The sequence below is a fragment of the Stegostoma tigrinum genome, chromosome 36 (genome assembly GCF_030684315.1).
Source record: "Stegostoma tigrinum isolate sSteTig4 chromosome 36, sSteTig4.hap1, whole genome shotgun sequence".
NCBI classification, from domain to species: domain Eukaryota; kingdom Metazoa; phylum Chordata; class Chondrichthyes; order Orectolobiformes; family Stegostomatidae; genus Stegostoma; species Stegostoma tigrinum.
The window spans coordinates 8,865,306-8,892,440 of record NC_081389.1 but is presented as its reverse complement, the minus strand read 5'-3'; the positions used below and the strand labels follow the sequence as shown (position 1 = coordinate 8,892,440).

Below are 27,135 nucleotides of genomic sequence, written 5' to 3'. Positions count from 1 at the left end.
TGGTGCTTTTCCAAACCATGTGCACTGGATGTTTCTCTCTCTAGCAAAAATGTTTGAGGAAATTGTTGGTTAACTGTTCATTGCTTCTCCATGGTCATGTGTCTTAAACAGCAATTTCTGAAGATTGAAAGCCATGGTTGGGCGACCTCAAGTTTTGTGATATTGCTCCTATATTGTTCACCACCTACCTATCCTATCTCACTGCCATGACTTCTCCTTGTTTTACTGGTAACAATAAAATAGCATATTTTTCATTGGCTATTTTTTAATTATCTTAAATTCGAATCCCATGTTTTAAGCCACGCATAAATAAAGCCTGAAGGCTTAGACAAACTTTTAGTCATTTCTCTGCTGTTCAGTGTCAGATCTTAGCTGATGTATCTCTGAAGCACCTTGAAATGACTTGCTACTTTGAAGGTATTACATAAATGTAAGATTTTTGAGATATGGGTCAAGTTGGTAGATTTACCATTTGGACGGGAAAAAGCAGTGCAAGCAAGTTTATATGTTACAATTGCTTTTGGTGTTCTTTTTCACATTACTGACTAAACTAAACTAATATGTTTTCATTTAGTGTGTCTCGATACTGCCGTTGATGTGTTTGACCTGAAGTTTTCTGTTGAACTGGGCGCATTGAACATTTTTGTTTGTGATGAAAAGTTTGACATTGCTGACATCAAAATACAAGGTAAATGAAGTCAAGCTGAGTTCTGGATTCCAAGACCTACATAAATAAAAGTGTTTCTGAGGTAGTAGGAACTGCAGATGCTGGAGAATCTGAGATAACCAGGTGTAGAGCTGGATGTACACAGTAGGCCAAGCAGTGTCAGAGGAGCAGGAAAGCTGACTTTTCAGGCCTAAATTCTGCTTCAGAAATTTCTGAAGAAGGCCTGAAATGCCAGCTTTCCTGCTCCTCCGATGCTGCTTGGTCTGCTGCGTTCATCCAGCTCAACACCTTGTTATCTTAAACAAAAGTGTTGTCTAGTATTAGAACATAGAACGGAGAGCATCACAGTACAGGCCCTTCGGCCTTCGATGTTGTGCCAACCTGTCATACCGATCTCAAGCCCATCTAACCTACACTATTCCATGTACGTCCAATGTACTTAAATGTACCTAAAGTTGGCGAATCTACTACCGTTGCAGGCAAAGCGTTCCATTCCCTTACTACTCTCTGAGTAGAGAAACTACCTCTGACATCTGTCCGATTATCTTTCACCCCTCAATTTAAAGCTATTCCCCCTCATGCTCGCTATCACCATCCTCGGAAAAAGGCTCTCCCTATCCACCCTATCTAACCCTTTGATTATTTTGTGTGTTTCAATTAAGTCACTTCTCAACCACCTTCTCTCTAATGAAAACAGCCTCAAGTCCCTCGGCCTTTGCTCATAAGACCTTCCCTCCATACCAGGCAACATCCTAGTAAATCTCCTCTGCACCCTTTCCAAAGCTTCCACATCCTCCTTCTAATGCGGTGACCAGAACTGTATGCAATACTCCATGTGCGGCCGCACCAGAGTTTTGTACAGCTGCAGCATAAACTCTTGGTTCTGGAACTCGATCCCTCTATTAATAAAAGCTAAAACACTGTATGCCTTCTTAACAGCCCTGTCAACCTGGGTGGCAACTTTCAAGGATCTGTGTACATGGACGCCGAGATGTCTCTGCTCATCTACATTCCTAAGAATCTTACCATTAGCCCTGTACTTTGCCTTCTGGTTACGCCTACCAAAGTGCATCACCTCACACTTGTCTGCATTAAACTCCATTTGCCACCTCTCAGCCCAGCTCTGCAGCTTATCTATGTCTCTCTGCAACCTACAGCATCCTTCGTCACTATCCACAACTCCGCTGACCTTAGTGTCGTCTGCAAATTTACTAACCCATCCTTCTATGCCCTCATCCAGGTCATTTATAACAATGATAAACAGCAGTGGACCCAACACCGACCCTTGCGGTACACCACTAGTAACTGGACTCCAGGATGAACATTTCCCATCAATTACCACCCTCCGTCGTCTTTCAGCAAGCCAATTTCCGATCCAAACTGCTATATCTCCCACAATTCCATTCCTGCGCATTTTGTACAATAGCCTGCTGTGGGGAACCTTATCGAATGCCTTGCTGAAATCCATATACACCACATCAACTGGTTTACTCCCATCTACCTGTTTGGTCACCTTCTCAAAGAACTCAATAAGGTTTGTGAGGCACGACCTTCCCTTCACAAAACTGTGCTGACTATCCCTAATCAATTTATTCTTTTCTAGATGATTATAAATCTTATCCCTTATAACCCTTTCCAACACTTTACCAACAACTGAGGTAAGGCTCACTGGTCTATAATTACCAGGGTTGTCTCTACTCCCCTTCTTGAACAGGGGAACCACATTTGCTATCCTCCAGTCATCTGGCACTATTCTTGTAGACAATGACGAGTTAAAGATCAATGCCAAAGGCTCGGCAATCTGCTCCCTGGCTTCCCAGAGGATCCTAGGATAAATCTCATCTGGCCCAGGGGACTTATCTACCTTCACCCTCTCTTGGATTTCTAATACCTCTTCCGTGTGAACCTCAATCCCACCTAGTCTAGTAGCCTGTATCTCAGTATTCTCCACGACAATGTTGTCGTTTTCTAGAGTGAATACTGTCAAAATATTCATTTAGCGCTTCCCCTATCTCATCTGACTCCACACACAACTTAACACTACTATCCTTAATTGGGCCTAATCTTAGTTTCGTTATTCTTTTATTCCTTAAATACGTATAGAAAGCCTTAGGGTTTACCCTGATCCTGTCCGCCAACAACTTCTCATGACTCCTCCTGGCTCTTCAGAGCTCTCTCTCTTTACGTCTTTCCTGGCTACCTCATAGCCGTCAAGCGCCTTAACTGAGCCTTCACATCTCATCCTAACATAATACGCCTTCTTCCTCTTGACCAGAGATTCCACTTCCTTGGTCAACCATGGCTCCCATGCTCTACAGCTTCCTCCCTGCCTGGCAGGTACATACCTATCTAGGACACACAGGAGCTTTTCATTGATTAAGCTCCACATTTCTAATGTGCCCATCTCCTGCAGTTTCCTTCCCCATCCTATGCTCCCTAAATCTTGCCTCATCTCATCTCATCTCATCTCATCTCATCTCATCTCATCTTAATTGCCTTTCCCCCAGCTATAACTCTTGCCCAGTGGTATACACCTATCCCTTTCCATCACTAAACTAAGCATAGCAGAATGGTGATCGCTGTCACCAAAGTGCTCACCTACTTCCAAATCTAACACCTGGCCAGGCTCATTACCCAGTGCCAAATCTAATGTGGCTTTGCCCCTTGTTGGCCTATTTACATACTGTGTCAGGAAGCCCTCCTGCGCACACTGGACAAAAACTGACCCATCTATAGTACTCGAACTATAGTGTTCCCAGTCAGACATCAAAGATGTGCGATAGATATTTTTGCTGGATTGTGTTATTTATGTCCCAGTAATGCAATGTATAAACTAATTGCTATATATCGAAATTGAGGTTATCACAATGAAGGCTTGGCTTTAGTTAGCTGAATGTTCGAGTTCCAACAAAATCCAGAGGTGAAAGAATCAAATTCTCATCCGTTCATCCTCTTGTCTTGCCTTAAAACCAATTTGTTCATCATAATGACTTGAAATAACATATTTACACAGTATCTATACGAAACAAACAATAGAGATGTGACATGTTTTTGTTCTTAGTGGGCTCTCAGCATGACTTGTAGACATTGACAATCAGTCTCCATGTTTATTTGAGGCAGGCAAGAGGTAATAAAGATATCTGTTTTACTGAGCTTCTAAAGCAAGGAGTAATCTTCAATTAAGCTTGTCAATGTGACAGTTGATTTAATACTGTAGATCATACATTTCAAATGAATGGTGCACAAATTATCCGTGAGCTTGCCTTTTGTACTGTTTTTAGGCTTTAGTTTGTTTACTGCAGACCAGTGTTACTTTATAGCCTTTTAACTTCGGCTGGGTTTATAAGAAACAACTGCGTTTATTGCTCCACATGCTTTTGCTAATGCCTACATTAACACTAAGTTAGTATTATGGCTAATTATAGTAGCCCTAAAGACCTGATATATTGGAGAAATTACTTATTTGATACCACATTCTGTAGCTTGATATCAAATCCATGATTATATGATCTTTGAACAAAACTTTCTAGGTATGGATGCATCTGTATCTGTACTGTCAAAGCAGACAGATCTTTTTGCCCGACTCAAAGATATAGTTGTTACAGATGTTGGTTCGAAGACTCTACATAAAAAGGTAAGCTGTTCAATGTGAGTCAGTTTTTTTAAGTGGCACTCTGCTTCGTGATGTTATTCCATACCAGTTAATTTACACAAGCTGAAAGTAGTCATGTTTTAATCTCTGCATAGAGTTACTTCATTCAGATTGCCAGCAAGACTTGTAATGTATACTGAAATTTAAAATGAATACTCCTAGGCAAGTGAGGTGGCTCAATTGAAGTCTGTTTGAGCTGAGGACCCCAGAGGATCTCTCAGCATTTTAATAAAGTGATAAATTACAACAACAGTTTGTGGTCAAGGAAAAGAGCTTGTTAGAACTGCAGGACCATGCAACTTTAGAACCATAGGCACCCTACAACGTGGAAACAGGCCATCATTTGGAGAAGTTTAAGAGTTGGGCACCATGATGTTGGTCTGAGTGTGGGCTGGGTAAGGACCAGAAGTTTCTTCCCATAATTATATTAGTGAACCAGTTAGGTTATAGTTCATAATCCAGTGGTTTAATTTCAATTTTGCATGTTACAGCTTTAAAGTTCCAGATTATTTCCAACCATGTCCTAATTTTTCAAGCCAGCTTGGTGGGATTTCAATTTTCAGTCACTGGATTATCAGCATTGACTCAACTGAATTATGTTAGGGCCTCTAAATTTTCTATTACCTACCCTTCATAATGCAGCATTTTCCCTACATTTGATGTCAAGGCTAACTTAGTTTCCTGATTTTGCTTTGCTTCTTTTCCTGAATAATTGGGTTGCACATGCTCGCTTCCATTCCATAGGCATTGGCCTAGAATCTAAGGACTTTGATAACATCAAAACCAATACCTGCACTACCTCGGCGGCCATCTCTTTTTAAAATCTCAGAATCTAGGCCTTTAACCCAGGGAATTTGCTGACTTTCAAGTCCCGTTAACTACTTGAGTACTATGTCGTAAGATCCCTAATTGCCTTGTTTTCATCAGACCTTTGTTTACCATTATTTCTAAAATGTTTTGCAGCTTTTTTTGTGAAGATGAGTACTAAGTTCTGATTTATTCTAATTTGTCTGCCAGTTCTTTATTCCCTGTTAAAATTTTCTGTCTCTTCTTGTAAGTGGACCATGCTTATTATTATAAGTCTCTTCCTTCTTACATAATTCTAGACGTTGTTAAGCTCTGCTTTTGCATCTTTTGCTCGAGTACACCTATTTGATTTCTCTTTATCCTAATTATTTCTTGGTGAATTCTCAAATCCTGCTTTTCATTTTTTGCCATCATGAGTTTTTCACTTTACTCCAATTCATAATTTGCTAACCATGGTCAGACCACTGTTCCCATGGCTTTCAAAAATCCTTTAAAAGAATGTGCACTTCTTACCAGTTTGGAGTGAAATCTTTAAAGCTCAGCATTGCCTTGCTATTTTTATAACTTTTGCATTAGTATTGTAGTTTTCAATTCAACACCTCATACCTTCAGAGATTACTTGGTTCAGACTTAAGACCCTTGATTTGAACTTTGATTTTGATCATGATTCTCGAGAAATTCCTTTGTTGCAGTCATGTTGCTGAATCCATGCTGTGAATCCGTCTGTTAGCTTTATAAAGACCATTTCTTTTTATTTTTCTATCTTTCTAATTGTGGACTGAAAAGGGAAAGGGTATCTTTTAGTCAAGGATGGTTGAAAGATCACTGAACTTCAGTTTTGGTCTCCTCTTCTGAGGAAAGATGCTCTTGCTCTCGAGGGAGTCAAGTGAAGGTTTACCAGGCTGATTCTGGGGATGGTGGGTCTGATGATGGAGGAGCGATTGACTAGGTTGGGATTGTTTTTGCTGGAGTTCAGACAGCTGTAGCTGCAGCTGTACAGGGCCCTGGTGAGACCGCACCTGGAGTATTGTGTGCAGTTTTGGTCTCCAAATTTGAGCAAGGACATTCTTGCTGTTGAAGGAGTACAGCGTAGGTTCACGAGGTCAATTCTCGGAATGGCAGGACTATCATATATTGAAAGATTGGAGCAACTGGGCTAGTATACACTTGAGTTTAGAAGGATGAGAGGGGATCTGATTGAGGCGTATAAGATTATTAAGAGATTGGACACTGTGGAGGCAGGAAGCATGTTTCCACTGATGGGTGAGTCCAGAACCAGAGGACACAGTTTAAAAAGAAGGGGTAGAACAGAGTTGAGGAAAAACGTCTTCACCCAGAGAGTGGTGGATATATGGAATGCTCTGCCCCAGAAGGCAGTGGAGCCCAACTCTCTGGATACTTTCAAGAAAGAGATAGATAGAGCTCTTAAAGATAGTGGAATCCAGGGTTATGGGGATAAGGCAGGAACAGGATAGTGATTGTGGATGATCAGTCATGATCATAATGAATAGTGGTGCTGGCTCGAAGGGCCGAATGGCCTACTCCAGCACCTATTGTCTAAATGATGGGGGATCTCATAGAGACTTATAAAATTCTAACAGGACTGGACAAGGTAGATACAGAAGAATGTTCCCGATGGTGAGTGTGTTCAGAACCAGGCGTCACAGTATGAGGATTTGCGGTACATGATTTAGGACAGAGATGAGACATTTCTTTGCCCACAGTGGTGAGCCTGTGGAATTCATTGCCCCAGGAAGTAGTTGATGCCAAAACACTGAATGTATTCAAGAGGCGACCAGACATAACAGTTGGAGCAAGTGGAATCAAAGGTTATGAGGAGAAATCAGCATTAGGCTACTGAGTTGGATGGTCAGCCATGATCACGAAGAATGGTGGAGGAGGCTTGAAGGGCTGCATGATCTGCTCCTGCTCCTATCTTCTGTGTTTCTAAAATGCAAGTTACCTGACATCTGTTTTCAGTGCTCTTTACAAAACTGTTTTCTGTAATAGTGGGGAAGCCCAGTTACAGACTAACCGGAGCTGGGGAAGACTGTATACGAATGGAATTTCGTTTGGCAGCATATAGCTGATTGGTCCGTGGTTTGGCAACCACTTATCGAGTATGATTGTTGGCAGGCAGAAGAACGGTTTTATTGGTTCCCGTGTAGCTGAACAGCTTCTGGATGAAGCCATTTGATTTCCAAAAGGGAAGGACCTGTTCCTTTACTGTGCATTAAAAATAATCTCCAACTCAGTTTATTTTTTTCCCTCTTTACTTGCTATAAGCTGTAGCTTTTTAACCAGTAAATTAGATACTTTCTAAGTGTGAACCACCGGTCCTACACCTCCCTTGTGAAACTACTAGAAAAGGAAGATTGTGGAGCAACAACTTAACAAACCAAAAGGATCATCTCTGAGTCGGGATAGGGTCCATTGAACTCATTTACCTGTCTTTCCATCGTCCCATAGCACCATGTATTTTCCAGATCTAGAGGGAGTTGCAAGGGGTTTAGAGTTTTTACTAGTAGAGTTGAATGCCATTGGTTTGTAATTGTCTGTGTAAATTGGGAAATTTTGTGTACCTTTATAAAATCTCAAACTCTTGCTCCCCTGTTACTTGTGTGCTACTCCAGTGAGGCTAGCATCAACATAATGATCCTCAGAGCTGCACTTTTCAAAAAAAACATATCGCCACACTATGATTTCACACCAATGGATAATGTCACCTAACTCTGTGTATTTTTAGATTGTTTCCATCATTGGTGATGAAGTCTTCAGCTTCAAGATGAGTTTATGCTCAAGTTCTACAGAGGGCAAGGACTACTTTGATATGTCAAAAGTGGATGGAGAAGTGACTTTGCAGATGGGTTGCATTCAGTTGGTCTACTTACACAAATTCTTCATGTCATTGTTGGTGAGTCTACTGCTTGCCAATCCTACACCACAAATGTTTATTATCTCCAAGTTCAAGTATTCCAATGTGTTCTTGACTAGCCTCCCATCTTTCACCCCTCCTAAACTTGACATTAGCAAAACTCTACCTGGATCATAATCTGTGTCAAGCCCAAGTATCACTTGTGTCCTGACTTCCCACTGGGGGGTCATGCTGCACCATTGACTTGATCTTAATGTTTTAACCCTCCTTTTGTAGCCATAGAGCTGTACACTACGGAAACAGACCCTTAGTTCCAACTCCTCCATGTCGACAAGATATCCTAAATTCATCTGGTTCCATTTGCCAACATTTGGCCCATATCACTCTAAATCCTTTCTAATCATGTACCAATCCAGATGCTGCCTTAAATGTTGTAATTGTACCAGCTTTCACCACTTCCTCTTGCAGCTCATTTGGTACTTTCACCACCCTGTACGTAGGTAAGGTACACCTGAGAAACCTTAGCTCCTGGCTTAATACCCCTAGTCTGTTCAGCTTCTTCTTCTGGCTCAATGCCTCCAGCTCTGGCAGCGTCCTTATCAATGTTTTCTGAACCCTTTTAAGTTGAACAAAATCTTCTCTGGCGGGGAAACCAGAATTGCACAGTGTTCCAGAAGCATCCTTAGTAATGCCCCCCGCACCACAACATTTCAAGCCCTGTACACAATGCGCTGACCAATAAAGGCAAGTGTACCAAGTGCTGCTTTCACCCCCGTGTACCTGTGACTCCACTTCCAAAGAACTGTGAACCTGCATCCCAAGGTCATGGCATTGCTCGTTCTTTTCTTTCCTTAATTAGGCTGTACAATCCTTAAAGAGCCGTATTGTCTCCTGATTCTGCCTTGTATGATTCCATGGCTTCTTTCAGCCTGAGACTGACAGTTGTGACTACAGCTGTCCAGGCTCTAAACTCTGAAATTCGTACACTAGACCTCTTCATCCTTCTGAACTCCTTTAAGTCTTTGCTTGCAGTTTCTTCACTTGAAGAAGCATTTGGTCATTTGCCCTAACGGTACCTCTGGCTCGGTTTAATTTATTTGACTTTTGTTGTAAATGCGAATGTTTCACCAGTTCAAGGTGGTATTTGAATTTAAGGTATTGTCTTAAAGAGATTGGAAAAATAATCTGAATGTCATTCAGTAGTTAGTTTGTAATGGGATACTTTGCCAGGTATTGCCCTGACTGTTTCTGCTACAAAACCATTGGTTGGACAATTGTGTATTCTGACAGATTTAGAGTATCGATTATAGAGAAGACCTGACTTTGTGTTTCGAATCCTGTCATTGTTGGTAAGAATGCTGCTTGTCAATTCTCTCCTGATTCAGGCACCTACTACCCTCTGTATTTTTAAAAAGAACTTGCTTGCACATCTCTCTTACACTTAAGCGCCTCAGTTTAAACTGGTGTCACTAGTCAATCTAGGCAGCATCCTGGTCAACCTCTGCTGTACCCTGTCTCAAGTCTCCACAACCGGCTTTATAGTCTGAGGACCAGAACGGCGCACAGTGCTCCAAGTGTGATCTGACCACAGCCTCATATAATTGCAGAAGGACTTGCCAACTTTTATACTCAACATTCTGATCGATGAAGGCAAGTATGCCGTATGCTTTCCTTGCCATCTTTTCCCCTTGTCTGTCATTTTCAGGGAGCTATGGACTTGGACCCCAAGATATCTCTGCGATGTACTCCTAAAGGTCTGGTCATTTACTGTACACTTCCCCTTTGCATTTGACCTCCCAAATGCATCACTTTGCACTTGTCCGGATTAAACTCCATCACCTGTTCCTCTGCCCAACTTTCCACTGATGTTTATACTGCTGCATCAGTTGATATCCTTCCTCATTAACCACAACTTCTTTGATTCTCATGTCATCGGCAAACTTACTAATCAGATCACTGTTTTCATCCAAATCATATATATTAGAATTAAGAGGTCCAGCACTGATCCTGTGGAACATCACTGGTCACAGACCTCCAGTCGGAAAAATACCCCTCCACTGCTGTATTCATCTAGCTTCACGCTTTGTTATCTTGGATTCTCCAGCATCAGCAGCTCCTGTTATCCCTCCACAACTACCATCTGTCTTCTGTGACCAAACCAATTTTGTATCCAACTTGCCAACTCACTGGATTCCATGTGATTTGATCTTCTGGACCAGCCTACTAGATGCTTGAGGCGAGTCCATGTAGACAATATCCATTGCCTTGCCTGTATCAATCGTCTTTGTCACTTGCTTAAAAGAATTAATTAAGCTTGTGAGCCAAGGCTTGCCCTGCATAAAGCCATTCTGACTATCCCTAATAAGCCCATTCTTGGAGATGTCAAGACCGCTTCAATGGGAGGGACACAAACAGGGGGAGTGTACTACAACTTGAACTCCTCTTATCCTTTGGGAATTAGCTCAGATGCAGAATGTGGCTGAATCATGACGAATTGCTTTGTGTCCTCTAGATGTCCTTGTCATTTCTCTTTGAAAACCAAGCTGACAGCAGGCGTCACTTGTTTGACTGAGGTGAACAGGTTTCAGCAGCAATCAGTGCTATAATGTGCAACAGTAGAGGCTTGATTTGAACAGGCTGTTTTGAGAACACTTCGTATTGTTCCTTTGCAATTGTTTAGATTTCCCTATTTTATAGGAAGGATTCTCTTGCGGTTTTTCTGTTAAAGCATTGTTAATACCGTTTGTTTTATGCCCAATAGAACTTCTTTGACAACTTTCAAGCAGCAAAGGAAGCATTGAGTGCGGCAACAGCACAAGCTGCAGAAAAAGCAGCCTCCAGTGTGAAGGATTTTGCCCAGAAGAGTTTCCGACTGGCAATGGACATCAATGTGAAAGCCCCAGTTATCATCATCCCTGAGTCTTCGATCTCTGTGAATGCTATTGTGGCAGATTTGGGTTTGATTACTGTGCAGAATAAATTTTCTCTGATCTCTACTGAAGAGTGCATGCTGCCACCAGTGGTGGACATCATGGAGGTTCAACTAACACAGCTGAAACTCTCACGGTATGATAAAGGCAGAATAATTTGTTCCATAGATTATTGTCCAACCTGTCAAGGAAGTGATTTCTGTTACAACTTTACTCAGATGGTTGTCTGAAGAGGAGAGCAATAATTTCCATTGTTGTCAATATTGTGAAGTTTTCATTGGTTTTTTTGATCTTTCTTTGTCCTTCTCTGGTGTTTTGGAGAATTATTTTTGGTTGTAAATTCTGGATGCTGCGTTTAGCATGCTGACTGAGGTGATTAACCTGTTTGGCATTCTACAGGTAAAGTTGGGGGCAGAAGACTGTTTCCAGTTGACTCTTCCCTTTCTAAAAGTTGTTTAAATAATTGTTCGTTTCATGTGATTGTAATCCTGTGTTCACTTGTATAGGATGTGCAATAGGTTGATCAGGCAAAGAGAAGGAACTGAATGGCAGTGGAGAGAGCACTTCATCAGTGGAAGTCTTTTAATTCAAACAAGCCACTGTATTTCACAAGTTATGCCATTAAGACACATGTTTTGAATCACTTATTAAAAGCCACTTTTCCTTGGACTGTGGACTACAGATTGAAAAGATATTGCTTTAAGCTGAGGAAACTACATCAGGTTTTTGCAGCTTTAGAAAATAAGTGACTGGAGTACATTGAGAGTTGCATGTATGATGTTGTCTATTGGAACACTGGGGGTGGGGAGATGTCTAGATAAGTCGACACCACTGCCTGTGTTCAGTGTGATTAGTGTGTTCGGTCTCATAATCAGCATTTCAGTTGGCACTATTGGTTGTGGGTTTGAGAGCTCAGTGTAGTAATAAACTTCTGATTGGACTGGCTGTGGTTTAACATAGACCCTGTTGAGGGCAATGAAAACAGAAGACAGCCCTCAAAAGTTTGCTGCATCAACATCTGTCCTAGCCCTTATGCTCTGAAAAGTTGCTGTCTCTGATTCTTTGTCAAAAGAACAGGGCAGAGACAGCATTCGGGTTTGCTAAATGGAAGAATACTAAAGCTAACATGAACAAGACAGTCGCTAGGTCCAAACAAGCAACCAAGGAACTAAAGAGTGATAATTGCTCTGAATAACATCATGGTATCCCCCCACCCCCACTGTTCCAGTTTGTTCACGACAAACAACTACTCCTCATGGTCGCAAACTGTTTCAATTTTCCCCCCAGCTCCTTGGACGACATGTCCATCCTGGGCCTCCTATATTGCCACAATGATGCCACCTGAAAGATCCAGGAGCAGCATCTCATATTTCGCTTGGGAACTCTGCAGCCCAATGGTATCAGTGTGGACTTCACAAACTTCAAAATCTCCCGTCCCCCGACCACATGTCAAAGCTAGTCCCCGCCTCTGTAACAATTCCTCCACTTCAAGCCCCACCCCCACCCCTACCCACTGACCTCATCCTGCCCCGCAGACCTGTCCGTCCTCCCTGGACTGAGCTACCCCCACCCCCCCACCTACGTTCACGGGCTCTAACCCCACCTCTCTGACCTGTCTGTCTCCTCTCTCCCTATCTCCTCCTTTATCCATCTTATGTCCGCCTCCCCGTCTCCCTATTTATTTCAGAATCCCCTTCCCCCTCCCCCATTTCTGAAGAAGGGTCCCAACCTGAAACGTCAAGCTTTCCTGCTCCTGTGATGCTGCTTGGCCTGCTGTGTTCATCCAGCTTCACACCGTGTTCTCACACAAACAAGACAATGCAGTTCTGCAGACGTATTTTGAAAAAGAATGCAGAGGTAAAACAGGTACCACTGTGAGCCAGTGTTCTAAACTCCAACGATATAACGGGATAACTTCTCATGGTTCCCTGAATTTCCTGTCAACTCCTGTTTTGAGATCAAAATACTGACCGCTGTATAGTGATGCAATATCTTCAAAAGTCAATTCAGATGGAAAGTCAATTAGAATGTTTCTTTGACTGGATATAATAGTTCATCTTTCAGGTTTTAAGATAGTCAAGAACTTTCTTGAGTCTCCAGAAGTTCTTGACAGCGAGAACTGTGTAGAGGCTCCTCCTGTAAGGTTTCCTGTAACTTTTGGGTGAGAATGTTGTTTAATGCATACATCAGAGGTCTTTCATAATCTTTCCCAGCTGTTCTGGGAAAAACATCAATGATATCCAGAAGAACGTTGCTACTCACCTTTCAGCTCATAGTCCCCATTTCTTCCAAACCTGGTTTAAACGGCCATTGAAGGCATAAACCACATCTCTTATCTCTTTGAAAGCTTCATTTGTCTCCTTTCCATGGATACTTGTCTTTTCAGTAATTAACAAGTGAACCAGTGCTGACATTACTGTTGTGAACCATTCTGAATTTCTCATCCCTTCAAAAGCTTGGTAAACCATTTTTAAAATGTAGAATGTACTCACATTCCTTCTTTCAATTCCTTTGAGTCCTTAAGCATGCAATCCTAACATCTGAGTAATCTGAGGGAAGTCTGAAAAGCTATGATATATTCCTGCCAAGATTTCTGGCAGTGGTGAAAGCATCATTGTGTAAGCTTAAATTATTTTCAGTTTCAATGAAAAGAAGCTCTTGGTCTGATCAATGTGTGATTAATTGTTATCTACCTTGTGTGATGGAAAGCAGGGCCGTGTGAGTAAGTAAGTAGAGATGGCAGCTTTTTACATTATCTTCGAAGTGTTCACTCAAGCTTCATTGAACCACTTTCATGAAGTTGTTGAAGGTGCAATTTTCCATGAAACATTATCTAATAAAGAATTTGGATTTGGTCTCACAATAATGACATCTGTGTCTTTGTTAATCTTTTTGTACTTTTTTACATTCTTTTGCTGTTGGCAATGGGGATCCTGTAAGCAGTTTAGCTCTCGTTCCATGGAATCTCTGTCTTCTCATTTCAGCACTATTCTGCAGAAGGACTCGGCGCAGCCTGATTTTCAGATTTTGCAGCCAGTGAACATGCTGCTAACAATAAAAAGAAATCTGGCTGTAACATGGTATCACAAAATCCCTGGCGTAGAAATAAATGGAGATCTAAAAGCAATGAATGTAAGTATTTTGTAAACACTGACGAAATAGAGAAATTAATTTGCAGTATTAAATGCAGTATTACACTCTGACATTTGGATGTTCTGTTGTTGGTGAAAGCCTTCACCTGTCAGTTGAAGAATTGTTGTCAAGTTGGCAATATGCTGACACGATCATGTGTCGCCTCATTCCCGGCAACAGCCATGCCCCAGAATAAAACAGCAAAACAGGGGAACTGTTAGTAATATAATGGTGTTCCACTTGGCTTGTTTTCATATTCCTCTCTGACCTTCCTATCTGATGTTATGCAGTCAGTCTTTAGTCATGAATTCTTTTTTTATCCCCTTAATTTCAACCTCTGTGAATTGTGAGCCTATCACCTGAGGCCTGTTTTGTTTGCCTCCCTGCTCACTTCTTTGACCGGGGTGGCACGGTGGCTCAGCAATGAGCACTGAAGCCTTACAGCGCCAGGGACCCGGGTTCGATTCCAGCCTCGGGTGACTGTCTGTGTGGAGTTTGCACATTCTCGCCGTGTCTGCGTGCTCCAGTTTCCTCCCACAGTCTAAAGATGTGTAGGGCAGGTGGATCAGCCATGCTAAATTGCCTGTAGTGTCCAGTGGTTTGTGGGTTCTAGAAGGTTGGGTCTGGGTGGGATGCTTCAAGGGGCGATGGGGGCTTGTTGGGCCGAAGGGCCTGTTTCCACACTGTAGAGATTCTAATCTAATCGAGACTTAGCCTACACAGTGCCTTCAGGATTCTGGTTCCAAGTTCACCCTTCTGCCTGTCCTCTTAGTCTTTGTGGTTCATTTCATTTAGAACTGCTGGTGTGGCATCAGCTGTCATGACCTTTCTGCTGATGACAATAATTATAACTCTCTCCTTTTTAACTTGGTGCACTTTATTCTCTCCAGTCTAACTCGAACATCGTCATCAAACTTTTAACATACAGACCTTTACTGAGTGGAAGTCGCAGCCAACCTTTTGACACCACTTCTGGTCTCCCTCTGGACTACTTTCCTGCTGATCGTCAAGTTTTGTCTTTTAAGACTGCCACAAATCTCATTCCCCTGTGAATGACTTCCCCCTCGATCTGACTCTGAGCAGTCTGCTTCTCCTTCCTTTCCAAAATCCACAAAACCGATGATCCTGCACCGCAAGATAGGAGTTTGCAGTTTCCTGACCTTACAACCCTGCATTTCCATAATTCCTACTGAAATGATCGGAGGGTTGTGTGTTTTATGAACAGAGGTTCTGCCAGTCCCTAATCATGAAACATTTTACACCTTTGGGGGCAGAGGGGAGGGAATTGTTTGCCAATTGAGTAATCTCTTTAATTGCACTCACTTTCTCTAAATAAAAAGTTTTACTGCAGCATCTATAGATTTCTAACTCTGTTGGCTTTTTTGTAGAATATATAGAATATCCTTTGTTTCAACTCTGTCTGGGTCTCCTTGAATTTCTGCATCAGTGTGGTTTCCTGCTCTGAACTGGAATATTTCCAATAGCTTTCCAAATTCTCACTCTTTTTTTGCGTTTATACAGTCCACCTCCAACTTCGTCATTAGGTTATTGACTCATATACGCTATAAATCTGCATTGTTTCTTGTAGCAGCCTCAATTAGACTTATCCACTCTCCTTTCCTGCAAGAACTCAATTGACAGTGTAGCCTACTACATCAGAGTTTTTGATGGGTCTTCTCTTTTCCTCAAACACAAAATGACTTCCTCTGTGACAGAGCCATGATTGTGTCCACTACATTTCCTGTTCTTTGCTGTCATCCCTCCAGCTGCCCCCTAGCAGTACATTTATTTCCTTTGTCCTCTCACTCCCAGGTTCAAGCATCATTCCTCTTCTCTCTTATACTACCCAGTTGATACCTTCAGGGAATGGATTTTCCCCTCTTTCAGCATTCTGAAGGGATGGTTCCTCTGGTAGACCCTGGTCTACTCCTTAGCCACCCTCAGCATCCCCTCCCCTTTCTGTGGCACACTCCGAAGTAATGAAACAAGATGCAACATCTGCTCTATGATCTCCTTTCCTCACTGCCCAAGTCCCTCTGTTGTTGCAAAGGTGGAAATAGGCATCTTAGTGACAAGTGAATAATGTAGTTGAAAGCTTATCTCTGTGTCAGATATGACCCTGAGTTTGTGAACTCGCTAGCACTGTTCCAGCTTGATGCCGGGAAAATTGATAAGAGTTTCTAGCGAATGATTGAGTTTGTAGTTGGAGGCTTTGCCCTTCCTAGCTTACAGTTGGAGGGAATGTCCAATTATTCAACATTGTATGTTAGACCAGCAGAGGTCATGGTGAAGTAGAATGTATATGGAGAGCCTAATGCTTTTTTGGATGTTTTCGTCAGGGAGCAGCATATCAATGAGAAGCACTTGCTGCCTTAACATTGTTGATCACTTCAAGATTTTCATATTTTGGTCTGGTATTTATTATATATTTCGGATGTTGGAAAGCTCAAAATGCAGTGTAGGTCAGTTGGCATCTATGGTGAGGGAAGTGATTACTGACCTTTAATCACAAAAGAAAAAGCTGACGAAAGAGTTGTAACTTGAAATGTTAGGTTTGGTTTTTATGCTTGGATTTACATGATAAATAAAGCTAAGTAAGTCATTGTCCCATGACAGTTACTGTGCTAGAGCACTTGGGAAATAAAATTACATGTTGAAAAATGTCCATATTACAGAGGAGGTGGTGCTGGACATCTTGAAGGTGGATAAATCTCGAGGACCTGTTTTCATTAGAACTCTGAGGGAAGCAAGGGAAGTGATTGCTGGGCCCCTTGCTGAGATTTTTGTATCATCATCGATAGCCAGAGGTGAGGTATTTGAGGACGAAAGGTTGACTAACGTAGTGCCACCGTTAAGAAAAGTGGTAAGAAAAAGCCAGGGAACTGTAGACCCGTGAGCCTGACATTGGTGGTGGGCAAGGTGTTGGAGGGGTTTGTGAGGGATCGGATTGACATGGAAATATTAGGGATAGTCAGCATGGCTTTGTGCATAGCAAGTCGTGTCTCAATAATTTGAGTTTTTTGAAGAAGTAACAAAGAGGATTGATGATGGCAGAGTGGTGGACATGGTCTACATGCACGTCAGTAAGGCACTCCGTGTGGTTCTGCATGGTTCACTGGTTAGCAAGGCTAGGTAACCGGGAATAGAGGGAGAACTAGCCATTTGGATGCAGAACTGGCTTGAAGGTAGGAGACAAAGGGTGGTGGAGGGTTGCTTTTCAGACTGGAGGCCTGTGACACAAGGATTGGTACTGGGCCCACTCCATTTTGTCATTTATCTAATTTGTTTAGCTGTGAACATAGAAGGGATGGTTAGTAAGTTTGCAGATGACACCAAAATTGGTGGTGTAGTGGACACTGAAGAAGGCTTCCTTAAAGTACAATGGCACTTTGATCAGGTGGGCTGAGGAGTTGCAGGTGGAGTTCAATTTAGATAAATGTGAAGTGTTGCGTTTTGGTAAGGCAAACCAGGGCAGGACTTGTCCACTTAATGGTAAGGTGTTGGCGAGTGTTCCTGAATCAAGAGACCTTGGGGTGCAGGTTTGTATTTCCTTGAAAACGGAGTCGCAGGTAGACAGGGCAGTGAAGAAGGCATTTGGTATGCCTTCCTTCATTAGTCAGTGCATGGAGTACTGGAGTTGGGAGGTCTTGTTGTGGCTGCACAGAACATTGGTTCGGCCACTTTTGGAATACTGTTCAGTTCTGGTCTGCCTGCAATAGGAAGGATGTTGTGTAAGTTGAGAGCATTCAGAAAAGATTGATAAAGATGTTGCCTGGATTGTCAGGTTTGAGCTGTAGGGAGAGGTTGAAGAGGCTCTAGCTATATTTCGCTGTAGTGTCAAAGGCTAAGAGCAGACCTTATAGAAATTTATCAAATCATGAGCCTGGATAGGGTGAGTAGCCAAGGTCTTTTCCCCAGGGTCGGGGAGTCCAATACTAGAGGGCATTAGCTTAAGGTGAGAGGGGAAAGATTTAAAAGGGACCTAATGGACAACTTTTTCATGCGTGTCTGGAATGAGCTGCGAGAGGAAGTGTGGAGGCTGGTGCAATGACAATATTTAAAAGGTACCTGGAAGGGTACACGAATAGGAAGAGTTTAGAAGGATTTGGGTCAAATATCACAAATGTGACTACATTGACGTGGCGAGTTAGATGAAAGCAATCGCTCTCCATATTTTAATGTTGCTCATTTTCAGGCCAACTTCTATTTCCCTGTAAGAAGAATTTATCGACTGATTCAACTCCTGTCAGAGTCATAGATTAGCTTGTTCATTGGAAAAAATGAACATAAACTTTATGGTCCAATGACCTGCTTCTGTGGTATTATTTAATTGTGAAAATAACTTGGAAATGTTTTGATATAGAATGTAGCAATAAATGTAATGAAACTTGTGGGTAAGTAGACTAGAATCGATCAGTTTTACGATCGAGATTTGCTTTAGTCAATGCTGATGCTGTATTGATTTGGTTGGAATTCTCAATTTAAGATGATCTTTTATATTAGAACAGACCAAACAATGGCACCCTGATATCATAGCAATGATTTATTGTACATGTGCTTTAAGTGGAAAAGTGAAAACCTCCCAATGAAACAAGAAGTAAAATTGCAACTCAGTGGATGTTTGTGGCTAGAAAATGAGTCCCAGTTGTGTACTTGAAACTACTGTCCAGCTGTTTCTCAGGCAATATACTTCACAATATGCTTCACCATATTATTTGGATACATTTTGCCTCAGTAAGCCTGGTATTTTGTGCAGTATTGTGGCTCAGTGATTAACATTGCTGCCTCTCAGTGCAAGGGACCTGGATTCAATTCCACCCTCAGTGGGGTGACTGTTTGTGTGGAGTTTGCGTTCTCCCTGTGTCTGTGTGTTTCCTCCCACAGTTCAAAGATGTGTGGATGAGATGGATTGGCTGTGCTAAATTGCCCATAGTGTCCAAGGATGTGAGGCTGGGTGGATTAGCCAAGGGAAATGCAGAGTTGCAGGGATACGGTCTGGGTGAGATGCTGTTCAGAGGGTCAGTGTGGAATTGATGGGCTGAATAGCCTACTTCCACACTGGGATTCCATGATTATTGTGATATCAGTTTGACTACAAATTTAGTTATTCTTTTTACTTGCTTAAGTGAACTGCAGAATGATAATTATTTCTTCATCGTTTGAGCACCTGAATCCATTAGCTGTTCATGTTTTAGTCCTTAATTTAGAATCATGATCAAAGAATCCCTACAGTGTGGAAACAGGCCCCTCGGCCCAACAAGCCCACACAGAACCTCGGAGCACCCGCCCAGACCCATCCCCCTATAACCCACCTAATCTACACCACCCTGAACATTTTGGGCAATATAGCACAGCCAATCCACTGAACCTGCACATCTTTGGACTGTGGGAGGAAACCCACATGTGCAGACTTCACACAGTCACCCGAGGCTGGATTCGAACCTGGGTCCTTGGCGCTGTGAGGCAGCAGTGCTAACCACTGAGCCACCGTGCTGCCCCAATTTAGACAGCGCTAATACCTGAAGTCATCTGTACGGATTTACTTGAACATAATATTTGAAACTTCCTGTATTTCTGTGTCACAAATTTAAACCGTGTCTGTAATAGTATTAACCCTTTGTATACAGAGCATTTGAAAGTTGGTAGGAGCTGACCTTCATTCCTGTAAATGAATTGTTCTGCATTTATTAATACCTGCCGTGTTTTAACTCTTAACAAGTATTTAGATAAACCAGCCTGTACTAAACTGGTAGCTTCTAAATATGATGTTGTGGTGCTCGTGAAGGATGTGGGAATAATTAAGAATGACGAGGCCATTCAAGCCATTGTACCTCACCCTTCCAGCTGGCTTGTTTCCATTGTGATTTCTGATTTTTCTGTCTTGAAAAGAAAACTTGTCCTTTGTTTTCTTCTCCCAGAAGAACAGTCCTAGTTTGTCCACACAGCTAAATTTTCTCATCCTGAAACTATTATTGTAAATTGTTTCAGCATGCACGTTTTTTGTTTCAATGCCTTAACCCCCCTCAAATTGCATCGCTTTGGTTGGTCTGAGTACTCCAGTTGAGCTTTTATGCAGGTTTACCCTTCTTGCTTTGCTAATTGATGTCCCTAGTTGTAAAGCCCATGATACCAGAGGCTCTATTAACCACTTCCTCAACCTGTCATGCCACCTTCAGTGATTTTATGCACATATAAAAACAGGACCCCTGATCTTTAACCTATTTTTAGCGTAGTACCCTTTATATTGTCCCTTCACATTCTCTCAACCAAAATGCATCGCATCATAGATCTCCGCACTTCATGTCACTATCTATTTGTCTGTCAATTCCATGAGCTGGCTTTTGCCTATTTGATGCTCTACACTAACCACCTTAACAATACCTTTTTAAACGTTTTGTGTCATCTGTGAATTCTGTGATTAAAATCTTATGCATTTAGATCATTAATTGATATGAGGAACAGCAAGGATTTTAACACTGACCCCTGGAAGTACTCTGCTGGAAACCTTCTTTCAGGTTAACAAAGCAGCTGTTCATCATGACTGTTGACTGTATTTCAGCCAATTTTGGTTCAGTGTGGCTTTTGTCCCTTTTATTCCATGGGCTATGACTTTGCTCGTGTTGTGACATTTATCAAGTGCCATTTGGAAGGCTACGTCCGCCACATTAACAGCAATGCCCTCATCAACTCTGGTCACCTTGCCAAAAAAAACCATGCAGTTTATTTAAACGTGAGGTGCCATTAAGGAAAGGCAGCATGAATTTTTTAATCAACCCACTTTTGCCCAAGTGACAAATTCTGGCTGGGAAAATAGCTGGGATATATTCAGTCAAGAGGAGTTTGAAGAAGTAGATCAGAGTTTTGAAAACAAGTGAAAGATGTTCCTGTTAAATGATTGACTGATAAATAATAAATCCAGTTTTTTGAAAGATACTTAGCAATAGGTACCCCAGGAGGCTTATTGTTAGTCAGCAAAATTGCCTAGTTCTGCCATCTTTGTGACTGTAATCCCAACCCACGTTTAATGACTCAGTTTATTCAGTGCGCTATTGTTAGCTTTTCTTCCACTCATCAAAAACTCCATATTGATGAACCCTTTGACCTTGTGTAAAGAATGAAATGAGGTTGGTAAAGGGGAATCCTGTTCCCTGATTGGGCCTGAAACCAGGTCCAGTCAGGGAGCCCTGGCTGACACGCAAACGGGTCTAGACCCTGTTGTAATGGAGAGGTAGTGCCCCTGCCCCTCATCTGAGAGACCTAAGTTGCAGTCCTGCCTGCGCCAGAGGTTTGTAATAACATCTCTGAATAAATTGTTTAAAAAATAAATATTTTTAAAAAAACTATAAGCAGGAGTCTCAGGGATTCTCCTCACTCGGGGCTGACTGAGCTAGCTGGTCAGAGTCCATGTACTGTGCATCTGTACATAGTGATTTGGTGATGGGATACTGGCCTCTGTAGAGTTATTCCATCTTGGCTTATACTATTGGAATTTTTGTCCATTCATTGCCTCTGACCTCGCTGATGTGCAATGGTTCTAGCCCTCAAAACATGTAAGTGTAAAGTTGTCGGTTTTTTCTTCAAAATATTCCATAACCTTGCACTGCAAAGCTGTGGAATCTCTCTCTTATGTGCTTGCGTCTCATGACCATTTGTACATCTGGGCTCCCTTTGTCTGTAACCAGTAAGGCCTCTTACTTTTTAACTTTTCTTTTTTAAAAATCTTGCCTTTATTTTTGAGAGAAAACTTGAGATAGGTTGATAAAGAATCCAGGTGTATTCTTAACATTTACATTCAGAAAGCCATAAATGACACTGTTCATAAATTCAGTTGTTCATAATTGGTTGTTTACATTAGCGTGTTTGAACATGATGCTACTTAACGGAATGTCCTGAGTGCTTGCATTCCTGGTCATTTGTCATTCCTTGTTGAATTGTAGATCTTTGCACTCAAGCTGTTGCAGCAGTGTGAGATGGGGACATTTTAGCTCATGCTGCCCTCTCTTTCTTACTGGCTATTGACTCCTCAATGGTGAGAACTCAATAATGATATGAAGAACGGAAAATTTAGGAATAAACAGCGTATTGATGCTTGGTTTTCTTTGTTGCACCTTGTTTGCAGATTACAGTTAGTCAAGATGATGTGACAATCCTTCTAAAAATCCTGCTGGAAAACTTTGGCGAGGCTGCAAGTGACAAGGATGCTGCGGTAGACCCAAAAGACACTGACAAAATAACAGACAAAACTGTTGCTTCTGGAGCCAATCTTTGCCAAGGTACTTGATCCTTTGGAGAAGTTGACACATTGCTTCTCATCTGTGCTGGTGAATGAAAGATTATTACACAAATTTCACTGGAAGCCAATGTAAAATCATCAGCTGGACCCGTAGTGTAGTCTGTTTGTGTGAGCTGGAAGCTGCATACGTTAATACTCCGGATCTTGGTTTATGAAGGCAAAAGGAATTTGGATGTGCATTACACCTTTTTCAAAATAAAAAGGGGTCGTGCAGACAGCCAAACTTTGTATCTCCTTGGTAACGCACTGACCAACCAGAACCGTTCACTGTTTTAGAGCACCCAAAAGAGATAATCTTATACTTTCTGGATTAAATTCTCTTTGCCACTGTTCTGCTCATTTGGCCAGCCGCCCTGCTGACTTTGCCTTTGCAGAACAATATAAGAGCACATGCACTGGTGTACAGACAAGAACAATGCAGAGCGAATCAATCCAACGCACAATTGGGCTGGGATTCCAGTAAATGGATGGAAATACTCCCTCCTGAAAGTAGCAGAATTAAATGAAGCTTGTTGCATGGTTTGATTATAAGCTGTTATGTGTTATGATTTATCACAGCGGTTTTAATCAATAAGTTTAATTCACTGAATCCCGTACATCGTTTTGCAGGCTATCCACAAGTGAAAGCAGGTGATGTGACTCGTGTAGAATCCGAACGTAAACCTGAGCCTTATGAGACGCTCAAGTTCGATTTCACGTTTGAATCACTTTCGATTCTGTTGTATACTGAAGGCCTCAAACAAGTACGTAGCATGTTTGCTTCATCCGTAGTTGAAAATAGTTCCCCTTTTAAAATCTGTCCATATTTGTCTAGAGAATCAAGACTTGTGTATCAAGAATGCTGTCTGCAAGAATATTTTTATAAAACATGAGCAGAAAATTAAAACAAAAGAGCATTGTAGATGCTGGAGATCAAAAACAGTTTTGGAAAAAAACATCTGAGGCTCTGTGGAGCAGGTTAATGACTCAAGTGTGTGGGTTATAGGGGGTGGGTCTGGGTGGGACGCTTCAAGGGGCGGTGTGGACTTGTTGGGCCGAGGGGCCTGTTTCCACGCTGTAGGGAATCTAATCTAATCTAATCAAGTCGACTAAAGCACTAGGTAGAGGTAGAGCTGTAATTGCGTAGAATGGAGGGACTGGATAAAGTGTACAAGGGAAGGTCTGGGATAGGACAGAAGGTAGGAGAGATTAACTAAAAAGCCATGGAACCAAAGGCAAATTGTAGTGACTGTAGCCAAGAAACAAGGCATTGATCCAGAGTGAGGCAGAATAATAAAGCAGTTCTGAGTGACCAAAAATTGAATCGAGTAGATTTCACAGAACGAAATTGGTTAACTCCATTTCAAATCTGAAAGGCTTTAAGGTGCCTAGGAATGTGAGATGCTATTCCTCAAGCTTCCATTGAGTTTTACTGGAACATGGCAACAAGCCAAAGACACAGACGTGAGTGTGAGAATAAGGGGAGAATTAAAGTGAGAAGCAATGGGAAGGTCATAGTCATGCGACTGTCAACCTGTTAAATAATTATTTTTTTCAAGTAACTTATTTAGTTGAGGCTCCATTCTTGGTCGTCGTCATCTTATCCTTACTCAAAGGTTAATGCTAGTCTAGATAGGGTTGTTAATATTAAAATATTTTCAAGAAGTAGTTTTTGTAAGTAGATTCATGTTTCTACACTTTAACAATCAATCAATCGTTTTGATTTTTAAATGTATAATATAAATATTTTCAACGAGATATTCCATCCACTCCAAAATATGGTAGTTATCGCAGTGTTGGATTTTATCTGGCAATTCCTCAATTTTAAGGTTTTCATTTTTGCCTTTAATTTCCACGATGATGATGTCGTACCATTTTTTTGTATCTTCCTCCAACCGTACAACGCTGATCCCAGTGCACTAATTCTGCTGCCGTGTGCATCTTCAATGTTAACTGTTGGTAGCTGTGTTTTAATTATTGGCCTTGACCTTCCTTGACTCTACTAAGACACACTTTGTGTTACCCAGCTGAAGTGGTGTACACCTGTTTGGCTCCATGTCTGATATTGTTTTCCTGTGAATTCCTCTAGGAAGGCTTTCATTATTTTAACGGTGCAGTATAATTGCACTATAAATGATGGTGATCATTTAGTCATCATTAGTCAATTTGATTTGAAGGCTAGAATGATTGCTGATAACAGAAAATACTCAGCCTATAACTGCAAACGTAATGCTTCATTTTCACAAGGCTTTGACCATAGCTAGTGGTCAAATGCAGGCAAATGAGCCATGTTTAATTGGCAGTTATATATTTGGGTCAGTTTGTGGAAGGTTGGGGTTCATTTTCCAGCGAGCATGTCTGTTAGGGTCATGACACTACGAAAATCCTTCAAAATTGGCAACGAATCTGAAATTAGGCCAGTATAGCGCTATCTGTTCAAATTGATTAATCCTGAATAAATGCTGGATATTGCAGGATAAAGGACAGGTTGTTGAAGCTTTTCATGTACTCATTGGGACAGTTTGACATGAAATACCAATAGTGTAGCAACACAAGGAGTGTTTGCTGCTAACAGAAGGGTACCCTTAAGGCCGATGCTCTGCCTATTGCATAAAATCAGTGATGTGTTAAATGAATAGCATTTCAGGGTAATGCTAGATATATAGGCTGCACTTGCGAAAGACTTAGGGATCCTATCCAACGGTTATCCCTTTGCTTGTTTGCAAAAATCGAGGTACTAACCGTACTCAGCCAACTATGCATGCAAAACTCAAAATAATTGAATGCTGGATGCGATTTCATAGTTGGATTAAAAACTGCTGAATAATTTTTGCGTGTTACAAATTATGCTGGAAAACCATTTAGGATTGTCACTTGGGCTTGTAGTGCACTGCGTTTGCGTTTGCGTTTGCTGGGACCATGTCGCGATCTTCGCTGGCAGAAAATAATTTGGACTCATGTTGTGACTATTTGAAATTCTTTAAAAAAAGGGTCTCAACCATTCCGATTCATATTCCAAGGGTGACCATTCAAATTTAAAAAAAGAATTGGCAGGCAACTGTCAATCACCAAATGACTGCATTCTCAGTGTCAATGTCTCCATCTGTCATAGTTCCCTTTCTCACCACTCAGCACTTCCATTTTGTGCTCTATCAAAAGAATTGTTTTCCCTTTTACGTTGGCGTAATTTCCTCAGGATGAAAAGCTTTGCCTAGTGCCTTTTTTCAACAAGCTCAAGTTCTGCGAGATTATGTGCCTGTGGTTCGATGCTGAGGGTCTAAAGACCTTGTTTTGAGAGGTTTAATGCAATCTGAATTGTGCCATTCAAGTGAAATGATAGGCATTTGAAAAATCCCATGTAGTGAACCTTAACGCTTGTCGTTTCATTGAGTTTGGCTATTTATAAGTTGACACTTAAGTATTCTAAAATTCTTTGGGCAAAGTAACAGTTTGTGTACACTTTTTGTCCGCTATTGTAATTTGAGTGTGCAACTGTTGACCAATTTGAGCGCTGACATTATTTTCTACAATTCCATGTTAAATATGCAGTTCAAAAGAGTCATATTATACTTGACACATTAGCTTTGTTTTCTCTCCAGCCCTCCTGAATCTTTCCAAAATTAATTATTTTATTTCAGATTTCCAGCATTCCCAGAACTTTCAGTTTTCTTCTTATCAGTACAGTAGTTAAGTATGCCAGTTGGAGAGTGCTGCACTTTTGGAAATACTGTCTTTTGTGTAAGAAATTGAGTAGAGACTCAGTTTTCCCCCTTGTGGCCATATGATCTTACGGCACCATTTTCAGCAGAGCAGGGGAGTTCTCGTGCCCTGGTTGATATTTAGTTTTCGACCAAGACACAAAGCAGATGCAAAAGCAAAATATTGAATTTGCTAGAAATCTGACATACAAAGAAAGAAAGAAATCAGAAATGCTGAGCAGACAGGTTGCTTCTGTGCCAAAGAACCAAGTTAGTGTTTCTAATCTGAGACTTATCATCAGAACTAGGAATTGTTTTGATGAAACGTTGCAAACCTGAAAGGCTAACTTGGAGCAGATGAACTGGTGTATGAAATTGACTACCCTATTTTCAGCCTTTATAATGGTGACTGTATTTCAAAGCCATTTGGCTGGCTATGAAGCAGTGTTGGACATCCTTTGCTTTGGAAAGATGCTACGTAATCACAAATGTTTGAGAGTTAACATTGATGTACAGGGATGATAAAACAATTGCTTGATGTTCTGTTTACAATTCTGTGGATTCCACTTTCTCCCATTGCACATCATCATCTGTTGTTTGCATTTTGTGCAGTACTTCATTTTCTTGCAGTGAGCCAGAAATTTGAATCTTTCAGCTCTCCATGCTGCTCCCATGCTGACCTTTCCATCTTTGGCCTAATGGTGCTCCAGTGAATCTTCACCCAAACTGGAGGAACAACACCATCTTTTCTTGTACCGTTCTGCAGTTTCTTGAACTCAATTGAGTTGAACAAGTTTCAGTTCTCACCTTTGCTTCTTCTTGGTTCAGTACACTTTTAAATTCATTCCCACTCTTTATGTTTGTTCCATAATGAAATATTTGTTATTTAATCCCTCCTGGCACCCAGCCTATCTCAGACCCTGTCGTTTGTTAATTCTACCCCTTCCAACTTCAACAGGCTTAAAAACTCGAGTGATTATCCAACGCCTCAAAACGATGCCTGTGCACAGGTCAGCCGTGTCGTCACCAAACTAGGGACAAGGATAATGGAGGGGACAGAGCAGAGCTCCTCTCCCCTATGGTGTTTGTTTTGTAGGACATC

General features: G+C 41.5%; 1 protein-coding gene across 5 annotated transcripts in view; it reads left to right on the top strand.

The window, feature by feature from the left end:
• vps13c (vacuolar protein sorting 13 homolog C) overlaps window positions 1-27,135 on the top strand; it is a 275,727-nt gene that overhangs the window by 144,030 nt on the left and 104,562 nt on the right. For all 5 annotated transcript variants that reach the window (XM_048520896.1, XM_048520895.1, XM_048520894.1 and 2 more), the window contains 7 exons: window positions 575-688; window positions 4,198-4,301; window positions 7,873-8,040; window positions 10,763-11,067; window positions 13,916-14,063; window positions 22,183-22,336; window positions 22,966-23,099. In XM_048520896.1, the coding sequence (XP_048376853.1) occupies window positions 575-688; window positions 4,198-4,301; window positions 7,873-8,040; window positions 10,763-11,067; window positions 13,916-14,063; window positions 22,183-22,336; window positions 22,966-23,099 (1,127 nt within the window). The remainder of the gene's footprint in view (window positions 1-574; window positions 689-4,197; window positions 4,302-7,872; window positions 8,041-10,762; window positions 11,068-13,915; window positions 14,064-22,182; window positions 22,337-22,965; window positions 23,100-27,135) is intronic.